The sequence below is a fragment of the Typha angustifolia genome, chromosome 7 (genome assembly GCF_048772165.1).
Source record: "Typha angustifolia cultivar Huaian chromosome 7, ASM4877216v1, whole genome shotgun sequence".
NCBI classification, from domain to species: domain Eukaryota; kingdom Viridiplantae; phylum Streptophyta; class Magnoliopsida; order Poales; family Typhaceae; genus Typha; species Typha angustifolia.
The window spans coordinates 5259935-5283523 of record NC_133245.1 but is presented as its reverse complement, the minus strand read 5'-3'; the positions used below and the strand labels follow the sequence as shown (position 1 = coordinate 5283523).

The 23589-nt window shown below is 36.4% G+C and overlaps 5 protein-coding genes across 6 annotated transcripts; all 5 read left to right on the top strand.

Moving 5' to 3' along the window:
- Positions 1–2732: 2732 nt before the first annotated feature.
- Positions 2733–3866, top strand: LOC140763504 (protein VACUOLELESS GAMETOPHYTES-like). Its single transcript, XM_073101721.1, has 2 exons — positions 2733–3483; positions 3637–3866. Exons 1-2 carry the CDS (start codon positions 2840–2842, stop codon positions 3638–3640), a joined length of 648 nt encoding a protein of 215 aa, XP_072957822.1. The 5' UTR covers positions 2733–2839; the 3' UTR covers positions 3641–3866.
- Positions 3867–9305: 5439 nt separating this feature from the next.
- On the top strand, positions 9306–9818 carry LOC140762174 (protein VACUOLELESS GAMETOPHYTES-like). The gene has a single exon (XM_073099804.1). It carries the CDS (start codon positions 9306–9308, stop codon positions 9816–9818), a length of 513 nt encoding a protein of 170 aa, XP_072955905.1.
- Positions 9819–12564: 2746 nt separating this feature from the next.
- On the top strand, positions 12565–13115 carry LOC140763461 (uncharacterized). Its single transcript, XM_073101661.1, has 2 exons — positions 12565–12704; positions 12805–13115. The coding sequence occupies exons 1-2, from the start codon at positions 12609–12611 to the stop codon at positions 12922–12924; spliced, it is 216 nt and encodes a 71-aa protein (XP_072957762.1). The 5' UTR covers positions 12565–12608; the 3' UTR covers positions 12925–13115.
- A 152-nt stretch (positions 13116–13267) lies between these two features.
- Positions 13268–19346, top strand: LOC140763460 (probable arabinosyltransferase ARAD1). Of its 2 annotated transcripts, XR_012104830.1 has the most exons (4): positions 13268–14724; positions 15284–15649; positions 18389–18692; positions 19022–19346. XR_012104830.1 is itself a non-coding variant. In XM_073101660.1 (3 exons), exons 1-3 carry the CDS (start codon positions 13837–13839, stop codon positions 18575–18577), a joined length of 1443 nt encoding a protein of 480 aa, XP_072957761.1. In that variant the 5' UTR covers positions 13268–13836; the 3' UTR covers positions 18578–18978. The 2 variants fall into 2 exon arrangements, 1 of the variants encoding a protein (XP_072957761.1); XM_073101660.1 differs by lacking the exon at positions 19022–19346 and having other exon boundaries at positions 18389–18978.
- Positions 19347–22117: 2771 nt separating this feature from the next.
- On the top strand, positions 22118–22922 carry LOC140762173 (protein GOS9-like). Its single transcript, XM_073099803.1, has 2 exons — positions 22118–22315; positions 22448–22922. Exons 1-2 carry the CDS (start codon positions 22118–22120, stop codon positions 22685–22687), a joined length of 438 nt encoding a protein of 145 aa, XP_072955904.1. The 3' UTR covers positions 22688–22922.
- The last annotated feature ends 667 nt before the right edge of the window (positions 22923–23589 follow it).

Sequence of the window (23589 nt, the reverse complement as noted above, 5' to 3'; positions counted from 1 at the left end):
AGTTTATAAGGAATCTCAAAACAAACTGTTTCACGCTTGTTACAACACCTTACAGGAAACAAAACTTCTACGAAGTTTGTAAATCTAAACATAGTCTCTGCAGCGTTATTAACTTTAGAAATGATTCTATCATTTAGGTACTAAATAAATGATTCATGAACAAAGAATATCTAAGGCAAACCTTATTCTTAAATATATCACCTTTAACGAGTAGACTAAATGATAAATAATGAAAGCTAAATAGTAACTAATGCAAATACGCATGATTTACGTGGAAAATTCAAACTAAGATAAAAACAACGGATCTTTTTTACTAGGATCAAATCAACCACTAACTAAAAGCAAGTATAGGAATCGCTTACAGATTAACCGTTGAAACCTACAACTATATCTGAAGATATCTTGTTTGCTAGTTGCTTTTAGTGGTTGATTGGACCGATCTCTTTAACCATTGAGATCAAAACAAATCTTGTCTCAGTAACCCGCAAGACAAATTGTACAACACTGCAACGATCAAGAACAATCTTTGAACACTCAACATTTGTAGCTTCTTAATCAATAAAGAACTTCCACTCAAATCTTTGTCAAAGCTTCAATTCACGTTCTCTAATCTCTACCTATCTTCTAGGCTTTTAAAGACTCATACAGGTCTCCAAAGATAGATGAGAAACCTAGTTTAAGTCGGTCCAGAATTAACCAATTTTGTGAGTGTGTTCATAGCTGTTCGAACGCACATATGAAAAGTAGTCCAAATAGCCAAGGTCATTCGAACGCCCGTAAGACGCGTTCGAACGCCTATTATTTTCTTCTATCTTGGGAATATGCATTCAAATGTATCCAGGGATATTTGAACGCCTGCCAAAGCCCACTTCTCTTAGGTAAACGCATTCAAATGCTTCTAGTGCTATTCAAATGCTTTTAAAAGTGTTCAAAGATAATGGTTTTAACTATTTTAAGAACAAAAATAGATGGAGAGTATTTTAATCTAATTAAAAGTGTTCGAATGCACCCTATGTAGACGTGTAAATTAGCCTAGCTTGAGCGAGGTGGACTTAGCTCAGCTCAGCTCGACTCGATTATAAAATTTTTCAGCTCAAGCTCAAATAAGTTAGAAAAACATGGTTCGGTTCAGTTCAGCTCGACAAGACTCGAGCTCGACTTGATAGCTCGATGGATTTATCAGGACTTAAATATATTAAGATCACCGGAAGGCTGATATTAATTAATAAAAAATTGAAAGCCAAACAATTAAAATTTTTAATTCTATACAGTAAAATTAGCTCACATAAATAAATATACAGTGATACAAATAATAAATAACCGAAAATTTCTAATAATTCATGTCAACATATATATATATATATATATATATATTTATATATTTATCCAAGTTTTAAATATTTCTCTAAGTTGAATGCACATCACATAGAAACGGCAATACACAAATGGCATAGTACGGATCCCTTCATTCCGCGCAAGGTCTTACCTCGCTCTTCTTTCTCGACATTCTCTTATGCCTACTTTTATGAATATGAACATTTTCTTTCGAGATAATATAGTGAGTAACTCCGACGATCAAATTTATCAAAAATTTAGGAAAAATTACAGGGAGATTTATCAAAAATACTGTCTTTTACTTTTATTATTAAATTTATTTTACATTCGACTGACTATATGGATATTTATTAGTCAAGACTCCTATATTTTATCTAAAATGACTTAAAAGGACCTTGAATTAATTTTACTCTAATAGCAGTTAAAACAAAATAGAAAATATTTTGTTACTTACAAAAATATATAAATAAAAAAACATTTTATTTTAAAATTAGTTCTCTATTTATTTTTTATCGTAACTTTAAAAAGTCATTCAAGGGATTAGGGTTATTTGTATTTATAGTCATCTGATAACGAAGGTTAACAAAACTAAGGATATAATAGTAGAGTTTTAATTCATTAAATATTAAATAACATTTCGTATAAAGTATATACGTATTATCTTAATAAAAACTAGGTTAATTAATTATAGAGGCTGTCTCTTCGTGAGATTTAACTAACTCCCGAGGTCTAGAAACATGGAGCTTATTTTTTCCAACTTGTTTGTTTTCCTTCTAGAAAATTAAGTTTTAATAGATTACAGCTTCTGTCGTTAAGTAACATTAGTTGTTTGCCATCTATCCATTTTACTTGTTGTCAGCCTTAAGATTTCAACATTCCAATATACCTAATTATGATGATAACAGCATAAGGTTCTCACCACAACTTTTTTTATAATAATAGATGGATAAAGGAAGAACATTTTATAGCCCTCACGGAGGGAGCCCGAAAATTTAATTTTACCTAATTTTTTTCCAAGAAATAATAGTTTAGTCCCTGTGTTGTTCTTCCTCCACGCTGTTGCTAGACTTTTTTCTTCATTTCTTGGTATATTAGATACCAAGAAATATATAATAATTAGCTACTTTTAACGTTAAATTTTAACTCCACTCACATAAAACTTATTAAAGAATTACTATCAGACTTGGTATTGAGTTGACTTCGTTATTATTAATGGTCTAAGAGACAAAGTGGCCCGGCTAATGCGATTGCTAGTCTAGCACTCAATGACGAATTAAATGACAAAAGACCGGATCAAACAACTTGTTAAATGCAATAAAGTAATATCGCTAACCAACTGCAGCATATTTAAATGCAACTATAAGCAGTAAACCCTCGAAAAAATTAATAATTGCAAAGCATATCTCCTACCAAGAGAAAGAGGCAGGGGGAGAGAGAGAGAGAGAGAGAGAGAGAGAGAAGAAGAAGAAGAAGAAGAAGAAGAAGAAGAAGAAGAAGAAGAGAGATGGCAAGTTCTATATCCCATTTCACCCATACAAATCACAAGCTGGAGAAGATCCTAAGAGAGACATCCTTCACCCGCGACTTGTGCAAACAACGCGGTACAGCCGGCGTCCGCTACCGGTGCGATGTCTGTGACTTCGATCTCCACGAGCACTGCTCGGTTTGCCCCAACACCCTTCCCACCTTCTTCGCCCACCCCTGGCATCCCCTCACACTCTCTCCACCTCCAAGCGATCCCCGCGTCTGCGACATCTGCCGCGAACCCTTGAACGGGTACACCTACCGCTGCGAACCCTGCGGCTTCGACTTGCACCCTCTCTGCATGCTAACGCCGCAGACGGTGCGAACCAATCTGCACCGTGCTCACAGGCTTACGCTGATCCCTGCTGGCCCATGCTACTGCTCCGGCTGCGGGGAGCTGTGCTTGGTTTGGCGATACCGATGTGGTCTGTGTGGGGTTGAACTCCACCCTCAGTGCCTCCACAGATCCCCGTCTAAAAGTACCAGTAATGGTGCAGGCCACAACGACGGTGGTGGAGATGGTGGTGGTGAAGGAGGTGGAGGTCGTGCACGTAAGGTCGCAGTGAAGGTTGGAAAACAAGTAGTCCTGCATTCTCTAGCTCACGGTGTCTCCGCTATATTACTGTGAGTAGCTATATATATATTGCAATTTGGCCTTCTATTTATCCTGTCTATATAAATTCTTCTTTCTTCTTTCTTTTTTTCTTTCATTTTCTTCTTTTAAACAGATAATCGGGTTCGAGAGCCTAACCTTTATCCATTTAATTATATATGCAGCTAATAACCGGTGGCCAGCTGCCGGTGCGATACTTAATAAAGATCATCAGAAACTGGCCCTGGGGCTTCGGAAGTGGTTTGAATGTCCGTGTGTTGACTTACAGAATAAAACAACTGAACAAATGGTTGTTAATCTATTGTGAGTGTGATAAATTTGTTTCAAGCTCGAAAAGAAGAGAGAGAGAGATGTATACTTAACTATGATCTAAAAAAGAACTATGTTCTCAATCGTTTGATTTATATTTCTATTTTTATGTGTTAATGAACATATCTAATTAAGAAGTTCGTACTTTAAAAAATAATATGCCCTTCTTGCCACTCCACTGAAGAATCTATATATTTGTATATATAGAGAGAAGGAAAAGGCTAGCCCAGTAAGGGAGAGGAGAGGAAGGATAAGAAAAAATATAGGAAGAAGGGGTGAATTAATGGGTACAGGTGGGTCAGGAGGATGGAGGAGGGGAGGAGTGGGGCAAGGAAAAAACGGTGATTAGGAGGAGGCGAGGAGCGGAGATGATGGAGGGTGGAGGGAGAATTGAACTGTTAGCAGAGCATAAAGTTCTCCAATAATCTCAATTTTATCTAGAAAAATTTGTATATAACACTCTAAATTACAGTTTATGTTTAAAATTTTTATTATTTATAAATTCAGATCTATAATTTAGCGAATATATACAGAAAATATCTTAGATTAGATTTGAACTAAAACCGTTTAAACAAATAAAAATATTCCATCAAATTTAATTATTTTTTTTAAAAATAACTAAAATAACTTTAGTTCCTTCTTTCTCTTCTTTCTTGTATAGAACCTAAAAACGTCCCTCGGTTGGTGCACTAAGAATTTGTTAGTGGTAGCTATGCTTATATAAGGGACATAGAAGATGAGATGGTGCATATAGAGCCGCACTTATAATCTATAATTTTTTTTTAGATTTTAATAGTAATTCTATAATCTAATAAACTCTCACTCTCTCAAATATTGTGTGTGCGAGAGAACATTTTCTTTCGAGATAATATAGTGAGTAACTCCGGCGATCGAACTTTGTAAGTCAATGGGAACCCTTCTCTTGCGGATTCTATCCTTAAATTAATCCATCTTCTCATAACTTTCTTTACTAGTGATAAGTGGATCTGCATTCTAAGCCTATCTCACTGGGCTTGCTTCTGAGTACTATTACAAGCTCGACTCAGGCCCTCTCTAAGGGAACTTTGGGTTAAATGGTAGCCTCCTCCCGTGGGTGGATCAAATTGAACATTGATGGAGTTTTCTCGGATAATGAAACCCAAAGAAGAAACTTTAAGTGCCCTGCGCATTGAAACCATTGCTCTCAGTCTCCGTCTCACACTACTCAATACCGTAGACATGAAGATATATCTGCACTCTGGCTAGAGTGCGATTCTGAAGTGCTGCTGCACACTCTATCCTGTCACAAACTCTCTCTTTGGGCAGTTGATATGCTCAATCAATACTATCGCAGAATATTCTCTATTCATTAGTAACAGCTCATAGACTAAGTAAACTAGACAACAAAAGCCAGTGTCCCCAATTACAAGGCCTAATATGCGATAATCTTGTGTACCCTCTACTCCTACAACTTTTTTATAATTCCCCAGCACACCTATCGTAATGAGATTTAAATAGAGGGCCCATTCTAGATATATAGGATTGCCTCGATAAGTGACGTACATACATAGTCTGGGTAAATATAACACTTTTAGGCAAAAAAAAATCCAGACAATTACATTTTAAAACACGCGAAAAGAAAAAAATACTTAGAATTATGTAATCACTTATTTCACAGCATCCACTTTCGTATAAAGTAAGCATTATTACTTGATTCAGCGTCCCATTTAGTGGATTTTTTTATTCTCCACCATTCTAATCTCGTAACGTGTTAAATTCCTTGTCCTATTCTCTGGTATATAGTCGGGTGAAGTATCAATCTAGTACACTATATTCTATTATATATGAAATATTCCAAAACAATAAGATACGCACTTCTTTCAAATTTATGAGTCTTGCTTTTTGAAAGACAATAATCGATCCCCACAATACACCATGCATATTATATCTTTTCCTTGCAACGCGCTTTCCTTTCTTTATGATGAGGCCTACAAGAAGTACTCCTTTCTTCATGATGCATCAATGGAAAGATAGAGTCTGAACTACTACAATCTCCGAGAAGTAGAGTAGAAAACAAAATAATATGGATTCCAAAGAAGTATATGGTGAAGATTTTAGAAAGATTTAATTTGCTAGTGTTGCTAATAGGAACATGGAAGACCCAGAAAAAGGACTAAGCGATCGAAATTTAGTAGATATTCTACGATGGATTTTGACATCTTGCTTGAGTGACAAGATGGTGCAGGATAGGATAAATTATGGATGCGACTGGACAAGAAGAGTTATATATTTACTTTGGCAATTGGATCTATCAGTTTGAAAGCTATGCTTTAGTCTAAGACTCGCTTTATCCACAACTGGAGTTTAAGTATAGTGAAAGCTGCCGAGGGCTTGGCTAAGGAACTAGGACTGAAGCATGACAACATCAAAATCATTTATAACAATTATAGCACTATTCGCTTAGCAAGCAATTAGGTTTATCATACTAGAATAAAATAAATAATTGATTTCCGGTATCACGATAAGTTATTTTAGTCAGGTGGAGGTATATAGTTAGTAATCTTTATAGAACGGTTAACTTAACTTAGGAGTTTAGTTAAGTATAATTAATATATCTAATAGGCAGATAATTTATATAAATATTTAGTAAAAATAGGGCTCAATTATAAATATCAATGTGTGTATACTAAATAGCTGAAAGACAGGGTGCTAAATGTGATTGTTCCAAGAAGTATTTATAAGAGGACAAAGTGTATACTCCTCCAAAAGTTTGCGAGAGTGGTCCGGAGACTGGTTAAGATCATTCCACACAAGTCCATAGCAGTAAGGTTCCCAAGTTGCGATTTGCTCGAAGACTACTTCCATAGAGGACGAGCGTATAAAGGTGTGATTTTGTTCTAATTCTTTCTCTTTAGGTTTTCATTGTATTCGATGATACTTGAGAATAAAGGTATTTTGGCCAGGGTTTGGACTTTTTCAATGGATTTACTTGCACAAATATCTCATTTTCATAATTTTAAAATTAAATAGTTGTATGCATCCTGGACATATGTCTAGTATTGAACAACAAATCTTCAAAGGACCGAAACAACATAATATTCAATTAGAAAATTATCTCTCTGAACGATTGTTCTTCAAAATGCTTGCCATGGCCATGAATCATTCCAGGTGCTTAGTGGACCTTCAAAACCGCCAATGAAGACTAGGACTAGGGTAACAAAAGAATGCTGCACGTCGACACAATATGTTCTCTTTGCCAAACCAATGTGGAAACGATCGAGCACCTACTCATCTACTGCCACTTCTCAAGAGCTACATGGTTTGCGAGAGCCTTGGGACTCTGGCTAGATCAAGACATATTTTCCCAAATCAATAGTTCCACATTGAAATTGTAGCCCTCCTATGCTCCAAGCATTTTGTTGCTACGGGACTAGGACATGTAACCTGTTCTGAACCCAGCAACGGGAGAGGAGGCACAAAAGAGTTTTGCATGCTAGGTGGATGCGTCCTAGAGAGGAGGCAGCTATGGTTGAGTAGGAATCTTCATTACTAATGAAAGAGCAGACCAAACACGCTACAAATGCATCTTCCTTGCCAGCTGCAGCAATGCGCTCATGGGTGAAACACACGCCCTACTGTTGGGTTTACAAGAAGTGGCCAAATTCGATGATCAAAGGAACGATACTATCTACAACGATAGTAGTAAGATCGTGAGAGCAACAAACTCAAATGCTAATGATATAGAATGCCCTCGTTATGCAAGAATGCCAAAGGATGATCAAAGGATTCTTATCCATCAAGGTGCTCTACTCGAGTAGGATAAACAACTCGATAGCTCACAATCTTGCCGGTCTAGCAATTTTGAAAATATGTTCTAAAGAATGGACCAATTACAACTCCATTAGAATAATTACTTAATATACAATGAATTTGTCTACAGAATTTGCCATCAAAAAAGAAAAAGATTAGGGCTAGGGTGAATTGGCATGCCCCGACTGGGGATTCTAACCAGATAAGGTCAAATGGATCCTTCAATAAACTAGATGGGAAAGCTAGTGGGACTACCTAGTTAGCAATTCTAATGGTAAACTGCTCGTCCTTGACTCTGTACAGAGGTCAAAGCTCTTAGACTAGCCTGGACGAAAGCAAAGGAGATTAATCTAGGCAGAATCACTATAGAAATCAATTCTTTAATCCTTATTAACATTATGGACCACCGTGCTTTGACCCATTGGAGGCTAAAGCACATTGTTTTAAGATTTAATTTATATCCTATCATGTTTTCATTCAGTCTCTTTCTCCCACTATTTTTGAGAATCTAAACTGTGGCTGCATTATGCAGGTTACTATATAGGGATGCCCCTAATTTCATTCTTTTAAAGGCTTTTTTTGCCCCTCGTTTGATGTAATACATTGCTTTATTCTATAAAAAAACCAGTTTCATAAATCTTGATATCTTTCTTAGTTAGATTTATTTTAAAAGAAAATATATTTTATCCCCTTAATAATTAAACCAAAATTTAATATATCTCTTTCAACTTTTGTTTATGTACTTGATTTATGATAGTTTTAATTTATGTGAGCAAGTTAGATTTTTTTTTTTCATCCAAAATTAACAATGTAGATAATTTTTTATTAAAATTCTTAAACTCTTGACCAGATTTCCCTTTATGTTGTTTCATTTTGCAATATTATGATTGACGAAAGGATTTGACAAAAAAAAAATACTAGTTTTAATTGGTTATTGCAAAACAAAAATCAAATTCTATATTACAATTAATATTTGTCATATATATATATATAACTATAAACAAGTTTAAGTAACACAAACTAAAGTTTAGGAAGACACTCTCAATTTTGGCCAAATTATGTGGATGTTATTTTCATTTTATTTATTTTTATTTTTATTACAACTTTTTCCTGCTTTTTCTATCATAAAGGACACCATATTTTTTTCCTTGGCATTTTAATATAATTATTGTTGCCAACTTTCGAAATATCATAATTACCATCGTCAAAATATCACAATTGTCACCTAAATTATTATATTTTTCTAATCAATATCGTTCTATTAAGATAAATCTAACTAGTCATGATTAAAAAACACAACTCAAAGTATTAAAAATATTTTAAAAACTATCCAATATTATACCTAATACCATAGAACAACAAATATCTATTTTTTATGCAAAAAAATAAATTACTGATAAATATTTTATATTCTAAACTTAAAAAAGAGAGGATATTTTAGTCATGTACATATATATCTTAATATTAATAATAATAGAAATATTATGTTAAACATGATGGCAATTATAAAAAGTTATAAAAAAATTGGAATAGCTCTTTTAGAAATGGCAATTATGATGAGGGTTTAGGGTATTTTCAGTGGCAATAATGTAAAACAGCCTTTTTTATATAGATTCTGCACGCAAAGCATAAAGCTAGAGAGTCTCCTTGCAACTATAAATAGAGTCGTCTTGTAGCTAGAGGTAATTGATACACAGCTAGTGAGAGCCAATCTCATAGCAAGAGAAAGAAGGAGATGGCTCGTTCGATATCCCATTGCACCCATCCAAATCACGAGCTGGTGAAGATCCTAAGAGAAACGTTCTACACCTGCGACATGTGCAAACAACACGGTATAGGCATCCGGTACCGGTGCGATGACTGCGACTTCGACCTCCACCAGCACTGCGCGTTTTGCCCCGACACCATCGACTCTTACTTCGCCCATCCCTGGCAATCCGTCACACTATCTCCACCTACAACCGATTCCCGTGTCTGCGACATCTGCCGAGAACCTGTGAAAGGATACTCCTATCGCTGCGTACCCTGCGGCTTCGACTTGCACCCTTTCTGCGCACTAATTCCGCAGACGACGAAAACCAAGCTGCACTCCTGTCACAGGGTTACGATGACTCCTGCCAGCCAGTTCAAATGCAACGGCTGCGGGGAGCAGGGCTGTGTCCGGCATTACCGCTGCGGTCCTTGTGGGGTTAACTTCCACCCTAAGTGTGTCCATGGATCCCCGTTCAGAAAACCTAGTACTACTTAGTAATGGTGGTGGTAAGTATAGTAATCAATCGTGGAATCAACTATATTGGTGTAAGAAGAAAGCTGCAAGCACCGTGCTTCTACTGTAAGAATATATTTTCTTTTTTCTTTTCTTTTTTTACTGAAACAAAAGAGAAAAGAAAAGAAAAAAGAAACCTGAACTTAATTACGGGTTAAGCAGGAAAGTCAGAATAAACCTATACTATGGTTAAGTCATTCTGTGCTTTGTAAATCTACTTGCATATCTATATATCTAATGAAGTTTGTATACCAAAAGAAATCGATCGTTTCCTTGCGCTTACCTCAATTTATTACACTACCAAATACTGCTAAGATATACCACAAAGTTGTCGTAAAATGCATGCATGGATTATATATTAATAGAGATTCACAAAGTATTAGGAAGCAGTAGAAGAATTCGTGAAAGAATCCCCGGGAGCTCTATCTAGTACAAACCTTGAGTCCAATCTACGGTTTATAATCAAACTTTGTATCTAATTTCTTTTCCAATCACCAACCTGTCTCATTAGTCCGGCTTTAATTGTAACGTCATCAACTGCTCTTCATGACTCATCGCGAACTCGCTCTTCCGATCTCACAACTGTTCCACACACAGCTTGTCGTAGATCAAAATCATTCCTACCTTGAATCAGGGTTAGTGTTAGTGACCTAGCATTGAAGTCATGCATGTAAGAAAGTTGAACTTAACAAACCAGATACAAGAGAAAAAAAAAGGAAATAGAGTAAAAACCTTGGAAACAAATCCCTCATTTGGCTGTATTACAAACTGAACTATAATAAACACAAAGCATCAAGTATCAAGAACAAGCATTCAAGCATAAGAAAAGAGGAGATATAACAATGCTCTAAAAACAAGCTTCCCACTTGGCCAACTACAAATGCACTACAAATATAACGACATAAGTCTTGAAATGTTGAACACTCAACAAAAGAGCAAGCCTAGGTAGGATTCCAGGCTCACTAGTGGCAGAATCCAATGATCATAACAAAATTACCTGAAGACTCCATTTGAGCAACTTGTGAAACCAAGAACAACACCGAGAACAAAACAACAAAAGAAAGAAAAATAGCGAAAGGATGACAGTGAAAGATTTGCCAAATGCATCCACAAAACTAAGAAACTAATTTTCCAAAGCATAGGATAATGACGGCAAAGCAAAAAAAGCGATATGAGGTAGGGGCGGTCAGGCAAGGGCGACTACGACTGAGGGTCGAGACTATGGAAAGCAACATCCATGACAGTTGTGGTGGACGGTGGTGCCGTGGAAGCAGGGCACATGAGGTCCACCGCAGCTGGTGGCACCGATGTCGCAGAGGGTCGAGGAGCAGAAGAAGGCAAGATCCATGGCCCCTGGCGCTCGACGCAAATGAAGAAGTCGTGAAAAGCCAAGGAGAGGATAGTGGCAAAATGGATGGTGGTGTCAGCTATAGTGGAGTTGCTAGGCAAATGGCGAATGGTGGACGACAGATGGCATCTTTGAGAGGAGGGAAGAGACGGCGACAGTTAGTGCATGGTGGAGTCGGGAGGAGGAACATTGGACTCTTAGGGGGAGAGAAGAAAAAAGAAGGGAAAGGAGGAGGAAAAGTGCTCCCCTCCCCTAACCCATGGCTAGGGGAGGGGAGAGGAAAGCCTCGCCAGCGGTGGCAAGGGAGAAGCTGCTAGGAGAGAGGGAATAGTCTGCCCTAGCCCTAGACTAGGGCCGGCGTAAAGAAAGGAAAGCCTTGTTGCCGACGAGGAGAGAGAAACTCCCTCTAGGAGGGAGAAAATGATTTCTATGCTAAACCCTAGTAGAGCTAGGGCTGGTGCAGTAATTATAACATCTCTTAGGTGCTCTTTTCATTTCAAATCTGAAATTCATTTTATAAAAAAAATGTAGTGAATCTTCCCTTAATTTCTAGAATTTCTCAAGGAAACCCTGGGTCCCACTAATATTTAAGCATATTTTATTATTGTTTATTGCTTAAGAGGTTGAGAGTGATAAATAAAGGAAATGAATCTTCTCATGTCCTCTCTCTCTCTAATTGTGGGATCAAGAGAGATATTAAAATATTTTAACAGATTTGATCGCTCAACTGTATAGGGTCTACTACGTCAGTTAATTAAAAAGTAACGAAGGATCGCAAAGAGCAATCATATTCAAATAGAATAATATTTTTTTTTGTTGTTGTAGATATCTTATTTAATTGTTATAATTAGCTATCAAAATTTTCATCTAGTTGATCTTCTATCCTATTGTTATTAGGGTTTTCTTCAATTATGCCCAATCAAAGAGATATTAGTAATAATGAAAAATATTTTAAAAAGAAGTTGTTGAAATATTGATAATCCTATATCAATGAATAAGAGAGAGAAAAAAAAACTAATTTATCCCTAGTGCTTTATACTTTTGGTCATACCCTTAGTGATAATTGTTGACGGTAATAATCTAATTTAAAAAAATTATAAATTTTTTTTGATCTAATAAATAAAATAAAATAAAATAAATGCTAAGCTCAGACTGACTTGAGCATGATATAGAAATGGGTGTCACGGGTTAAGCTTTTGCCCGTTATGCTCAACCTATTGTAATATACTATTTTTTTTTATAACTTGCTTGTTCTGCTGGGCCCTGGCCTAATATTTCACAGGCTAGTAGTATACGTTGATGGGCCGGGCTGTGAAGAGAGACACCTCTATTCCGAAATTATATATAAAATGGTAGGGATAAGATGTCTACGCCACAGCCAATTCGATTGGTTACTAAGTAACAGCAAGGAGCAAAGGGGAGAGATGGACGGAGCTGCCCAAATTGCTGTTCCCATTTTGGGGATAGTAGCGGCGGCCGCTGTTACCTTTTACGCTGTTAGCTTCATGGAGATACGAGAGGTGATGCTTCCTTCTCATCCAATACCCATCAATTCTCCTTGTTTCCTGCATGCTAAATCCCTCAATTTTGATTTTCTTTTCCCTCTTTCTCTCTCTGTAGAAATCTTTTAAAGACTTGGATGAGTCGTCCGAATCAGAAACTGGGGGTGGTTTCAGGTCCTCTGCCAGCTCCAGGGAGCGCAGAGCTAGAAGGAAAGCTGAGAAAGAAGCCAGGAAATAGGAGTTTCTTTTCCCCTTTTTGTAGCAAATAATTGGATGAATTTAGGCTGATGATGCGAAGAGCAGGATAGATCTTGAAATGCTTCTTCTTCTTTTTTGGGTATTGATCCTATTTGTAACAGGCAACGTACTTCCTCTGTGGCCTCGTTTGGTAATTAATCACACTTCAAATGAGAAAATCTGGTAACCATACGATGTTTAAGCGTAAAAAATATTGTGCCAAGCTATAGAGGGTAAGCTATAATTTACCTTAAATTTAAATAAAAAAAATAAAAGAATTTCTCAGCCTATGAAATATGAAATATGAAGCATGAAGCAAGAAGTAAGCTTCTCACTTCTCAACTGAGTCAATCATGCTTCTCGGACGGAAAGAAATCAAAGGGTTTCATGGAGGTATAATTTAATTTGAGGCTAAGCTCAGATTAGTTAGTCGAGTTATTTAGTCTTAATTTGTTTAGAAAATAAAACTAGTTAAATATAAAAAAAAATTAAAAGAATATTTGGTTACTGGTTCATTTTGTATCTTCAATTTGTTCACAAATTATTCCTTTCATAGTGAAAATAATAAGTGCTGTTTCTCCAATGTAATATTTGCTAACCAATGAATATATTCAGTTCCAAAGCGATAGTTAATTCCTTAGATGAGAATTATAGCTAAATATATAATAGAGATTCGTTTAGATTTGAATCTCGGGCTTCTATTCATAACTAGAGATAGATTTAACAAATCAGATAGATTTGGTAAGCAAATCCAGCTTTCTAAGTCTTTCCATCTTCAAAAGAGGAAAAAAGAAGAAGAAGAAGAGAGATACCTTTCGCAATTCCTACTCTACTCTTTATCCAACCCCTCCATTGCTATATAAAATAAAAGCTTCTCTCTTTCTCTGCGGCAGCGTGGAGACTGGAGAGCGTCATGTCCGACCGCGGGAAGCCCCGAAAGCCGAGAAGCAACCCCCTCTCTCCTTCCTCCCCTTCCAAATCGCTAACCCTAACCCTAGCCCGCATGGCCCGCCGCTCCCTCCTCAAGCCGACCCTCTTCACCGCTCTCTCCCTCCTCGCCCTCTACTCCATCTTCCACGCCTCCCTCTCCCCTCCACACCGCTTCCCGTCCGTCGGCGTCTCCGAGCAAAACCACCTCCTTTCATCTCCTTCCACTAAGATCTACCTCTACGACCTCCCATCCAAGTTCACCTACGGCGTCATCCGTAGCTACCTCCTTGCCCGCTCTTCCTCCTCCCCCGCCGCCGCGTCCGCCGCCGCCAAAGAGGATTCTGAACTCCGTTACCCTGGTCACCAGCACTCCGCCGAATGGTGGCTCTTCTCTGACCTCATCCGCCGGGATCGCCCTCCTGGCTCCCCGATTGTTCGTGTCGACGATCCCGCCGACGCCGATCTCTTCTACGTTCCCTTCTTCTCCTCTCTCAGCCTAGTTGTTAACCCAATCCGTCCTCCGGGCGTTGGTGAAGGCGCCGGATTGTCCAACTCGGCGTCGTATAGTGATGAAGGGATGCAGGAGGAGCTGATGAATTGGCTGGAAGGGCAGGAGTATTGGAGGAGGAATGGGGGGAGGGACCATGTGTTCATCTGCCAGGACCCAAATGCTCTGTATAAGGTGGTGGATCGAATCCGGAATTCAGTCCTGCTTGTCTCGGATTTTGGGAGGTTGAGGCCTGACCAGGCGTCGCTGGTCAAGGATGTGATCTTGCCCTATTCGCATCGGATTAATATGTATAACGGGGAGGTCGGGGTGGAGGGAAGACCCTCGCTACTCTTTTTCATGGGTAACCGATATCGCAAGGAGGTAAGAACTTCGCTATTCTCTTTCATTCTTTAATCTATTCGCTAAACTGTAATTCTTATTTATTCCCGAAAGATCACTTCTTTTGAACAGATGATACTGACACACAAATAATAGGTCAATATGATCTTCTCAAATCTTAGGAGAATTATGAAAAAGATTTTGTTTCATGATCTTTCAATGATCATCTTTTGAAGATCGATTCCATTTTTATTTATTTACTTGGCCCTTGGATGCAATTGCCATATTAGAGTTAGTCCTTATGTGGTTAATATGTTTCTATGTGCGTCAGGACCCTGCAATAATTATAAAAATCTTGTGTTTGAACGTTTTTACATGCAGTAAAGTTAGGTAATGAATGACTAGTACAATGTTACTGTTACTTCAACTGCTTTCACCAGATGATGTATTCTGATATTATTATATTAATAACAGTCTTTACCAATGACATTTTAAGTATTATTGGATTTGAGGATGCAACATTCACTTAGATATGTTTCACTACGACATGTCCGTGCATAAAAAGTTAGCAAGAGATGACTTAGTTCTTTTAATGATTCAGGGTGGAAAGGTACGTGATATCCTCTTCCAAGTACTTGGAAATGAGAAGAATGTTATCATTAAGCATGGAACACAGTCTAGGGAGAGCCGGCGGATGGCAACACAAGGAATGCATTCATCCAAATTCTGTCTACATCCTGCTGGAGATACTCCTTCAGCTTGTCGATTGTTTGATGCCATTGTTAGTTTGTGCATACCTGTCATAGTTAGCGACTTCATTGAATTACCTTTTGAGGATGTGATTGACTATAAAAAGATAGCAATATTTGTAGAGACAAGCAGTGCAGTACAACCTGGATTTTTAACAACAATGCTTCAAAAAGTTAGCACAGAGAAGATCCTGCAGTATCAGCGAGAACTTAAATCGGTATGTAAATATGTAAAATGCTTCTCTTATGTCAAATTTATGATTTAATATATGCATGTTTATTACCTTGTGAATGATTTATTTAGTACCTAGAATCATCTCTAAAAGTTAATAACGCTGCAGAGGCAATGTTTAGATTTACAAACTTTGTAGAATTTCTTTTCCTGTAAGGTAGCATGATACAGTTTGTTTTGCAATTCCCTAAATTAACAAAACCAGATATAAGATAGCTTTCCTTCACGTCCTTCTGCAACCATATATGAAAGAGTGCAGTCAAGAGGTGTTTTGCGATTAGCCAATAAGACAAATGATGAAATAAAACAAAAGTTTCCTTATGCTCTTCTATTCCAAAAATTAATGTTTTGACCATTGTTTTAAGCATGGTTCAAAATTTTTGCTTCTATTAGTTTCAGTTTGAGACGAGGAAAACTGAAAAATGTGGGCTGAAAATTTCAGCCAATAATTGTTTAAGACAAAGATGAAACAATTTTATAAGTTTTGTTTATTTTACCTTGATTTATAAGTTCCAGATTTCAACCATAATTTTCTATTATTTTTTGGTCGTACTATTTCCTTCTCCTTCCTAGATGAAACTTTAGGCTGTGATTTTAAGAAATGACCATCTTACTTAAAGTTCTAAGTTTCAGCTGATTCGATCTCACCCAGAAATCAGTCAATTGATTGGTTTTGGTGGGGTGCCAGTCGGATTGGCTAATACCCGGTCTAGGTCAAACCCATTTTGGTCAAAACAATCCTATAAGACTCACCTTATCTCTTGAAACACCCCAACGAAGTCTTTTGATACCGATCTGTCAAAATACAAGTTCAATGAGCTTCTCCTGTAAAAGATTCAGTTACACCACACTCTGACGACCTCAGATAAGTAGTTTTTCTCTCTTTTCATTTTTTTTATATTTCCTCTCCCCCTCCTCTCACTCTCTCCGGCGATCTCCTCACCTCTTTCTCTCTCCGACAACCTCTCCTTTTTGCTCACCTACTGTTATCTTCCTCTCTGTTTAGCAAGACAGAGCAAAATGGAGAGTATGAGAGTGGGAGAGAGGAAGAGAGTGAGAAACGAGTGATTGAGAGAGTAGATGAGAGGAATAGGGGCCTGGCCTCCTAACCTTCTTCGGCCATTGTGGGTGGGCATGAAGGGCCTCATATTATTGTGGAACATTATTAGAAGGTATTTTGTAGCCTTCCACATTGGTTTTTGGGGGTGCCATCAGCACCTTCTGTATTGCGTGCCAACCTAGTATCAGCACAGTAAGTGTCAGCACAGGCATCCATGGCTAATAGCTAGGATCAAATGTTTTGTTGTTGTATACATGTATTAACTTTAATATTTATTTTAATTATTATTTGTTCTATTTGTTTGTTTTTTTCTAATCCACCTTGATTTCTAGGCAGCCACCTAGGGAGTTGCCTACAGTCCATGTTATTAATGAAGTTCCATATGTATTTAAGTATATTCATGATGTAAGTAACCTCTTATGCCTTCTTCTGTCAAAATTTTCCTAAAACATTAGAAGAAACTTATTTGGCCATTTTCTAGAATGAATTTTCATCAAGGTTTCGAAACTCAGCATTGAGATCGTGTTCAGCCATTAAAAAAAATGATATATATCGGTCGTGCCAGCTGTCTGTCATATCGGCCGCCTATATTAGATTGAATTATTTTTTTATTATATAAAATTATAAATATTATTTTAAAAAAATTTTACAAATCACACTCTACATTTTATCTATTTTGTGATCTACACTTCGTCTTTAAGGTTTTATAACTTGACTCTTACTATTTTTTTTATAATTTTCATTTAACACTCTCTGTTAATATTCTATTATTCTTTCGTTCCAAATAATAATATAAGCAACACTTTATACAATATATACTTCCGAATTACATTTCATCCTCTTTGAAAGCAATAAGGAAATTGGTCAACAAATGGCATTTGGACATCTCTCCTTGCTTAAGACAATGATCTCCATTGCACTTACATTCTATCATCTCAAATAATAATCTAGGAAACATTTTATATACTATATACGTCCATATCATGTTCCCATTCTTTATGGATGTGCTTGTACATGCAAGTTTGTTGTTTCAAAATAGTGAGAATTCTGATCAATATTTCGAATTGTGTTTTAGGTATCACAAAAGATTTTAAATACTGCAGGTTTCATTATAATAAATTTAGTGTTCAATGAAGTAATGTTGTAACCTTTTTTATTGTATAAGCTTCTTAGGTAAAAGCAGGGTACATCTATAGTGCCACACCATTCTCTTTGAATTTGCTTAGACGTGCAAGTTCTTGACATAATTTGCAGTTGTTCCAAAGATTTGCTCTTAACTGTGGCTGAGAAGCCACCATGACTATTTATCTAGACACCTATTCAGGTAGTGAATAATTGCGCTAATAGACTTTTATTCAGGTAGTACTCAATTAGAAAGCAGGTGTTTATATTTTAGGTGAAGCTAATAAAGTAGTATTGTAGTATTTTGTCTGACTGAAAAAAAATAGGCCAAGATGCAAGTTTCCTGTTATTAGCTACTGGTTATATTCAATGGTCCAACTATCTTTTCATGGTAGGTGACCATACATATTTATTGAAATTTATATGATCTATCATTCCAGAAGCTCCAAATTTTGATAGTCAGATTAAACAAAAAGGAAAAGAAAATGAAGTGTTGTACATCTTATAAATATCTGATACGCTTAGTCTATACATTTATTTCAGGTGAGGCAATATTTTGAATATGAAGATCGAAATGGAACAGTGAGTGAGATATGGCACCAAGTTTCTTCAAAGTTACCCCTAATAAAGTTGATGATCAACCGTGACAAACGGCATGTCAGGAGGGATCCAGATGATCATGCCTGCTCCTGTATCTATTCAAGAAATAATGAGACAACCATTGCCAGATGATGAAATATTTACAGCTTTCTGGCACTAGTCTGCTGTAGCTGTTATTGAATGAGAATCTTTTTTTTTTTTTTTTGAATTGATGAGATCACACTACTCCGCAGATTGTAATGCAGAGGTAATTTTTTCATTTATATTTATATTCTTTGCTGATATCCCTTGTAGCTTTAGTTCCTATAAGGATGAAAGAACAGTCTTTCACTCAATTAGAGCAAAAATAGGATTTTATATGTTCATCTTCGGTCAAAATTTAAGGCCACTTACTAAATTTTTGGCTGCTTGATTTTAATGTTCAGAAGAAGATAAAGTTTTTTTATCTTTTGGCAGATTAATCTGTCATTTAATAATTATTAAGCAAGCTCTTATTTTATTCAGAATGAAATTGGAATTGTAATGCTTGGTATATTAAATTATTAGATGCTGTTACTAGAGGTAAAACCTTTTCAGGTTGACAGATTATAACAGGCGGACCATCATATGAGGGCACTGCCTACTTGCAGCTACTGGTTTAGCTGCATAATTAGGCGATTCCATAGTTTGTCGGATCATAGGCCCATGTCAAATACTGATTTGTGATGCTTATATTCCAGCTGAATTGCAAAGTTCTCTTTGTGGTGTTGGATGCTTTGAAGAACCTCAGAAGCTTGTCTTTCCGGCTAGGCTAACCGTATCTATTGATTATGTATTTGATGTCCAATATTTCTCAGATATTTGTAATATATAATCAGATTCTTCCATTTGTCTTTAACTTTCCAATGAGGATTATTGTGTTGATCGATCCAGTTATATTTGTGCATATTCCTACTACTGTCTTTCATTTGCATTATTCGTTGACACTTCAGCTAGGGTTTTGTTCAAGCAATGAAATGCTTGTGGTTCATTCTGAAGGTCGAATCTATCAGATTTGAAGAGAAGAGCGGCGTTGAAATGTTTGTGGAAGACCTGTGGAAACAACACTCCCTAGAAGCAGAAAGCAGCCTCATTTGCAAGACAAGGGCTCCTTTCACAAACAGCTGCTTGGATTCTCAAGTAGACCTGTTCGCTAGGGATAACGTGTTTACTTCTTTTCTTCCGTATTTTTTGTCTCTTGAAATTTAATTCAATAGAAGTAAAGTTATTATCTTAGTCCTATTTCCATCCATAAGGGATGCTATATATATATAGATGTTTTTCTTATTTCTATTTAATATAAATTGCTCTACATATCTTGCACACGATTGAATTTCTGTTTTCGAATAAGAGATTATATGATAAGCAAGAGGTGACTGTTTTTTCTAATAATATTTTGATATAATTTTAAGAATAGTAGTATTTCTAAATTATCTATATATATAATAATTTTTTCTCTCATTTATCATTTGCCACATCATCATTTTTCCTCGTCTCTCTCCCCTTCCCCTCTCTTCTACACTACACCATTCAATCAAAACAATATCTTCTCTCTCACCCCACTCACCTCTTCCTCTCTTCTCTTCCTCTAAAATAACGGTAAGGTATATCGATCTCCGGTTGACCATCGTCACCATTAATAATATTTGGTTCAATAGATTGTGTCTATTTATCTTTTAATTGATTTATATTTATTTTTTATATAAGTTTTATTAGGTAAATCTAATTATGTCATGTAAGCCCTTAAGACAAGTCTAGTTAAGTTGTGTAAACCACTAATGCAAGTCAAATTAAATCATGTAAGTTATTAAGACAAGTTTAATTAAATCATATAAGCCTGTAAGACAAATCTTAGTTCGAATCGTATAAACCTTTAGGACTAGTCTGAGTAAGACTAATTGTACCTAACATCTATATATATAGGGACTCAGCTTCTTTGTTTAATTATCCAAGTATCAAAATATTAAGAAATTATTTTAGTTTTGAGTTTATTTCAACAGTAAGAGTAAGATAATTTTATTTTCCTAAGAGTATATCTAACTTAATCCTAATTCTATCTCACCATCATCTCCACGAACCACCCTATCTTATAAATTATACTATGCAATTTAACTCACACGGGTGTGCCGCCCGACTTGCTTTGCACATGGGTCAAATTTAAAATGGTGCATCCCTTTACAATAAAACCGTTTATCGATTTAGATCCGAAATGGTGCATCGCTTTGTCAAGCTTGTTTAATCCTATAAATAGGCATAGCACAATTGCTCTTTTGTTAACTTTGAGGTGAGGTAACTGACCAAGCCATCTATATTGAGTGTTTCATGACCCAAACATAAACCTAATGCACCTGCAAACCACACTGCTCTAGAGAAGTGGTAGTAAATGAAAAGGTGTTCAATAGTCTCTGTGTTGTTTCGCCAAACAAGACACTTTTAGAATTTTTTAAGTTTTTTTAAATTTTCTCAGTCCACCTCTGAATAGCCGAGCTCCCTTGCATCTCCATAGATCACTATTTTCTAAATAAAACAATTAAAATCAGGTTTGAAAAACCAGTAATGCACTCGTGGTAGAAAAAAAAGCTGAACTCTTTAGTACCTTCCTTATCCACAATCGTTTATGCTTACAGTTAGGGTTTATCTAAAACGCCATTGGATACTGATGATGGGTGGACCCCACATGAACACGAGTTCTAACTCACCTTTGTTTGGCTGCAGCGAAGAAAGGGTCAAAATATAATTTAACTATTGGGAGGCTTAGGTGGTAGGATGCTTATTGGATAATCCAATTGACTGGAGCAGCTTGCTTCAGTCCCTATTATATATATGGATGATATAAAGCCACGTACGTATTCTAATTTCATGGCTCACATGCCACGGAGGAATTAATTGCTCATCTCAATCATTAAGGGCGAAGACTTTTATTTAATTTTTTTATTATTTCATAATTGATAGACTGGATTAGGGCTGTCAAAAACAAGTTTAGGCAGTTTTCAAGACTCGCAACTCATTTAGAGCTTAACTTGAACTCGGCTCAAATTTTAAATGAGCCAAATCGAATCGAGTTGAACTGAATTTTTAAGCTCAAAAGGCTGAGCCAACCGAGCCGAGCTGCATATATAATATGTGAAATAATTATATATATATATGCTAAGCTAAATATATAAATATTAGATAGTATATGGGTTCTCATGCTCATCTTATTTACACCACTACTATAGGTTACAATATTCTTGGTCAATGGAGTTTATTATTATTTTTTCCTTATATTGAGAATTAAACAACTATCTATTTTTTAATGGAGGGAGGATTAGCAAGTTGCTTGTTGGATTATCCAATTGACTCAAATAAAGTCATGTATTTTAATTGGTTTACCAGGTCAGAAACTTGTCACGAAGCCGGAAAAAGTCGGAACTGCTCTTCTTCTCGGGTCTTATAAATAGGCCACCATGCACCATTGGTTCCATATTGTACTTCCATCACGTAAATAGCAAGTGTCTTAATAAATCACACTTCCGAAGATATATATATATATATATATATATGGTGAATAATATGCCAATATACTTTATTTGATCCATTTTTTTTTTCCAGTATTTATCCATCTTAGTTTTGATGATATCTCAAATTTTTATCCATGCATATATGTGTAATGCAATGCAGGCCGGAGTCGTTAAGGTGGGTAAGTGGGGAGGAGATGGAGGCGGCCCATTTGATATGGGAGCTGCCACGAGGCTGGCGAATATCAGAATACGTCATGGAGCTGCCATTGATGCCATCCAGATTATGTATGAAGTGGATGGGAAGATGAAATGGAGTACTCAGTTTGGTGGCAATGGGGGAGCCCTCACTGAGGTATATATCAACTATATATCATCCTCTCTCTCTCTCTGTGTGTATCATCCTCTGTGTGTGTGTGTGTACACACACACATAATATAACCTTTTGTTTCTTATATTGCGTTGACTCCTTTGCTCGCTTTCGCAGATTAGTCTTAAAGATGGGGAACTCCTAACTTCAATATCAGGCCACTATGGTTCTTTTGGGAACATAACTGTAATTCGATCACTTAGCTTTAGCACCAATTTAAACACTACTTATGGGCCCTATGGCGAGCAACAGGGAACTACCTTCTCTATTCCTCTGCAAGAGGGTAAGATTGTAGGCTTCTTTGGGCGATCTGGTGCACTTCTTGATGCAATTGGGGTTTATCTGCGCCCGAATTAGCTTTGGCAACAACTACTTATCTCTTTAAAAGCTATGGTCTCCACTTAGATGGCTTCTATAATAAACGGGGATATCATCATTGTAGATAATATCCTTTCTACGTATCCATCGGAAAGAAAGAAAAAAAATAAAGTTTGTGCTTTCCTTTCCGTATTGTTATAAATAAGGAGACTGTAATCTAATGTAATCTGATGTTCGTCAATCAATAAAACTATGAAGTGTGATGCTTGAGCAATGTCTTTCCGATTGCTACAGTATTTGATCCGTATCTATGAATGCACTTAGCGGATATAGTAAGTAGGTCCACTGTCCACTCATTATCTATATCTAAAGGAAAAAAAAAAAATTAATACAGATATATTTGATCTGTAATGGGTCCTTAATTAGTATTACCCATTTGTCACACCTGTGACTACACGGGTATATTCTCTTTAATTCCATTGACGATCTATGTAGATATCTGCTTGTACATAAATTAAGGTTGGAGCAGCAACCGATTAATTTCTAGATCTGTTTCTTTTTCAAGTATCAATGTAGCAACAACCACGACATGGTTATGCAACTTGAGCATGGTTCTTCCTAAGAGATTATTTGTGAAGAAAATGTGAGAGCTTTTTTCCTGGTTGTGTGTGAGAGAGTAAATAAATATATTAACAAAGGTTATGAGATGTTTAAAATAAAAGATTGATTTTGAAATCAAGTAAGAGTCAAGTCGTTAAACGATTATTACCTGCATTCAAACGATATCGAGGATTTTTCACAGATTACATTATTCCATGAAATCTTTTAACATAATTTATAAAGAATTTTTGAAGAACTAAGAAGTAGAAAAGGGGTTTTAATCTAACCATAAACAAGCAATTTATTATCTCTTTATACATCTGCATAAAATCTAAAAGAAC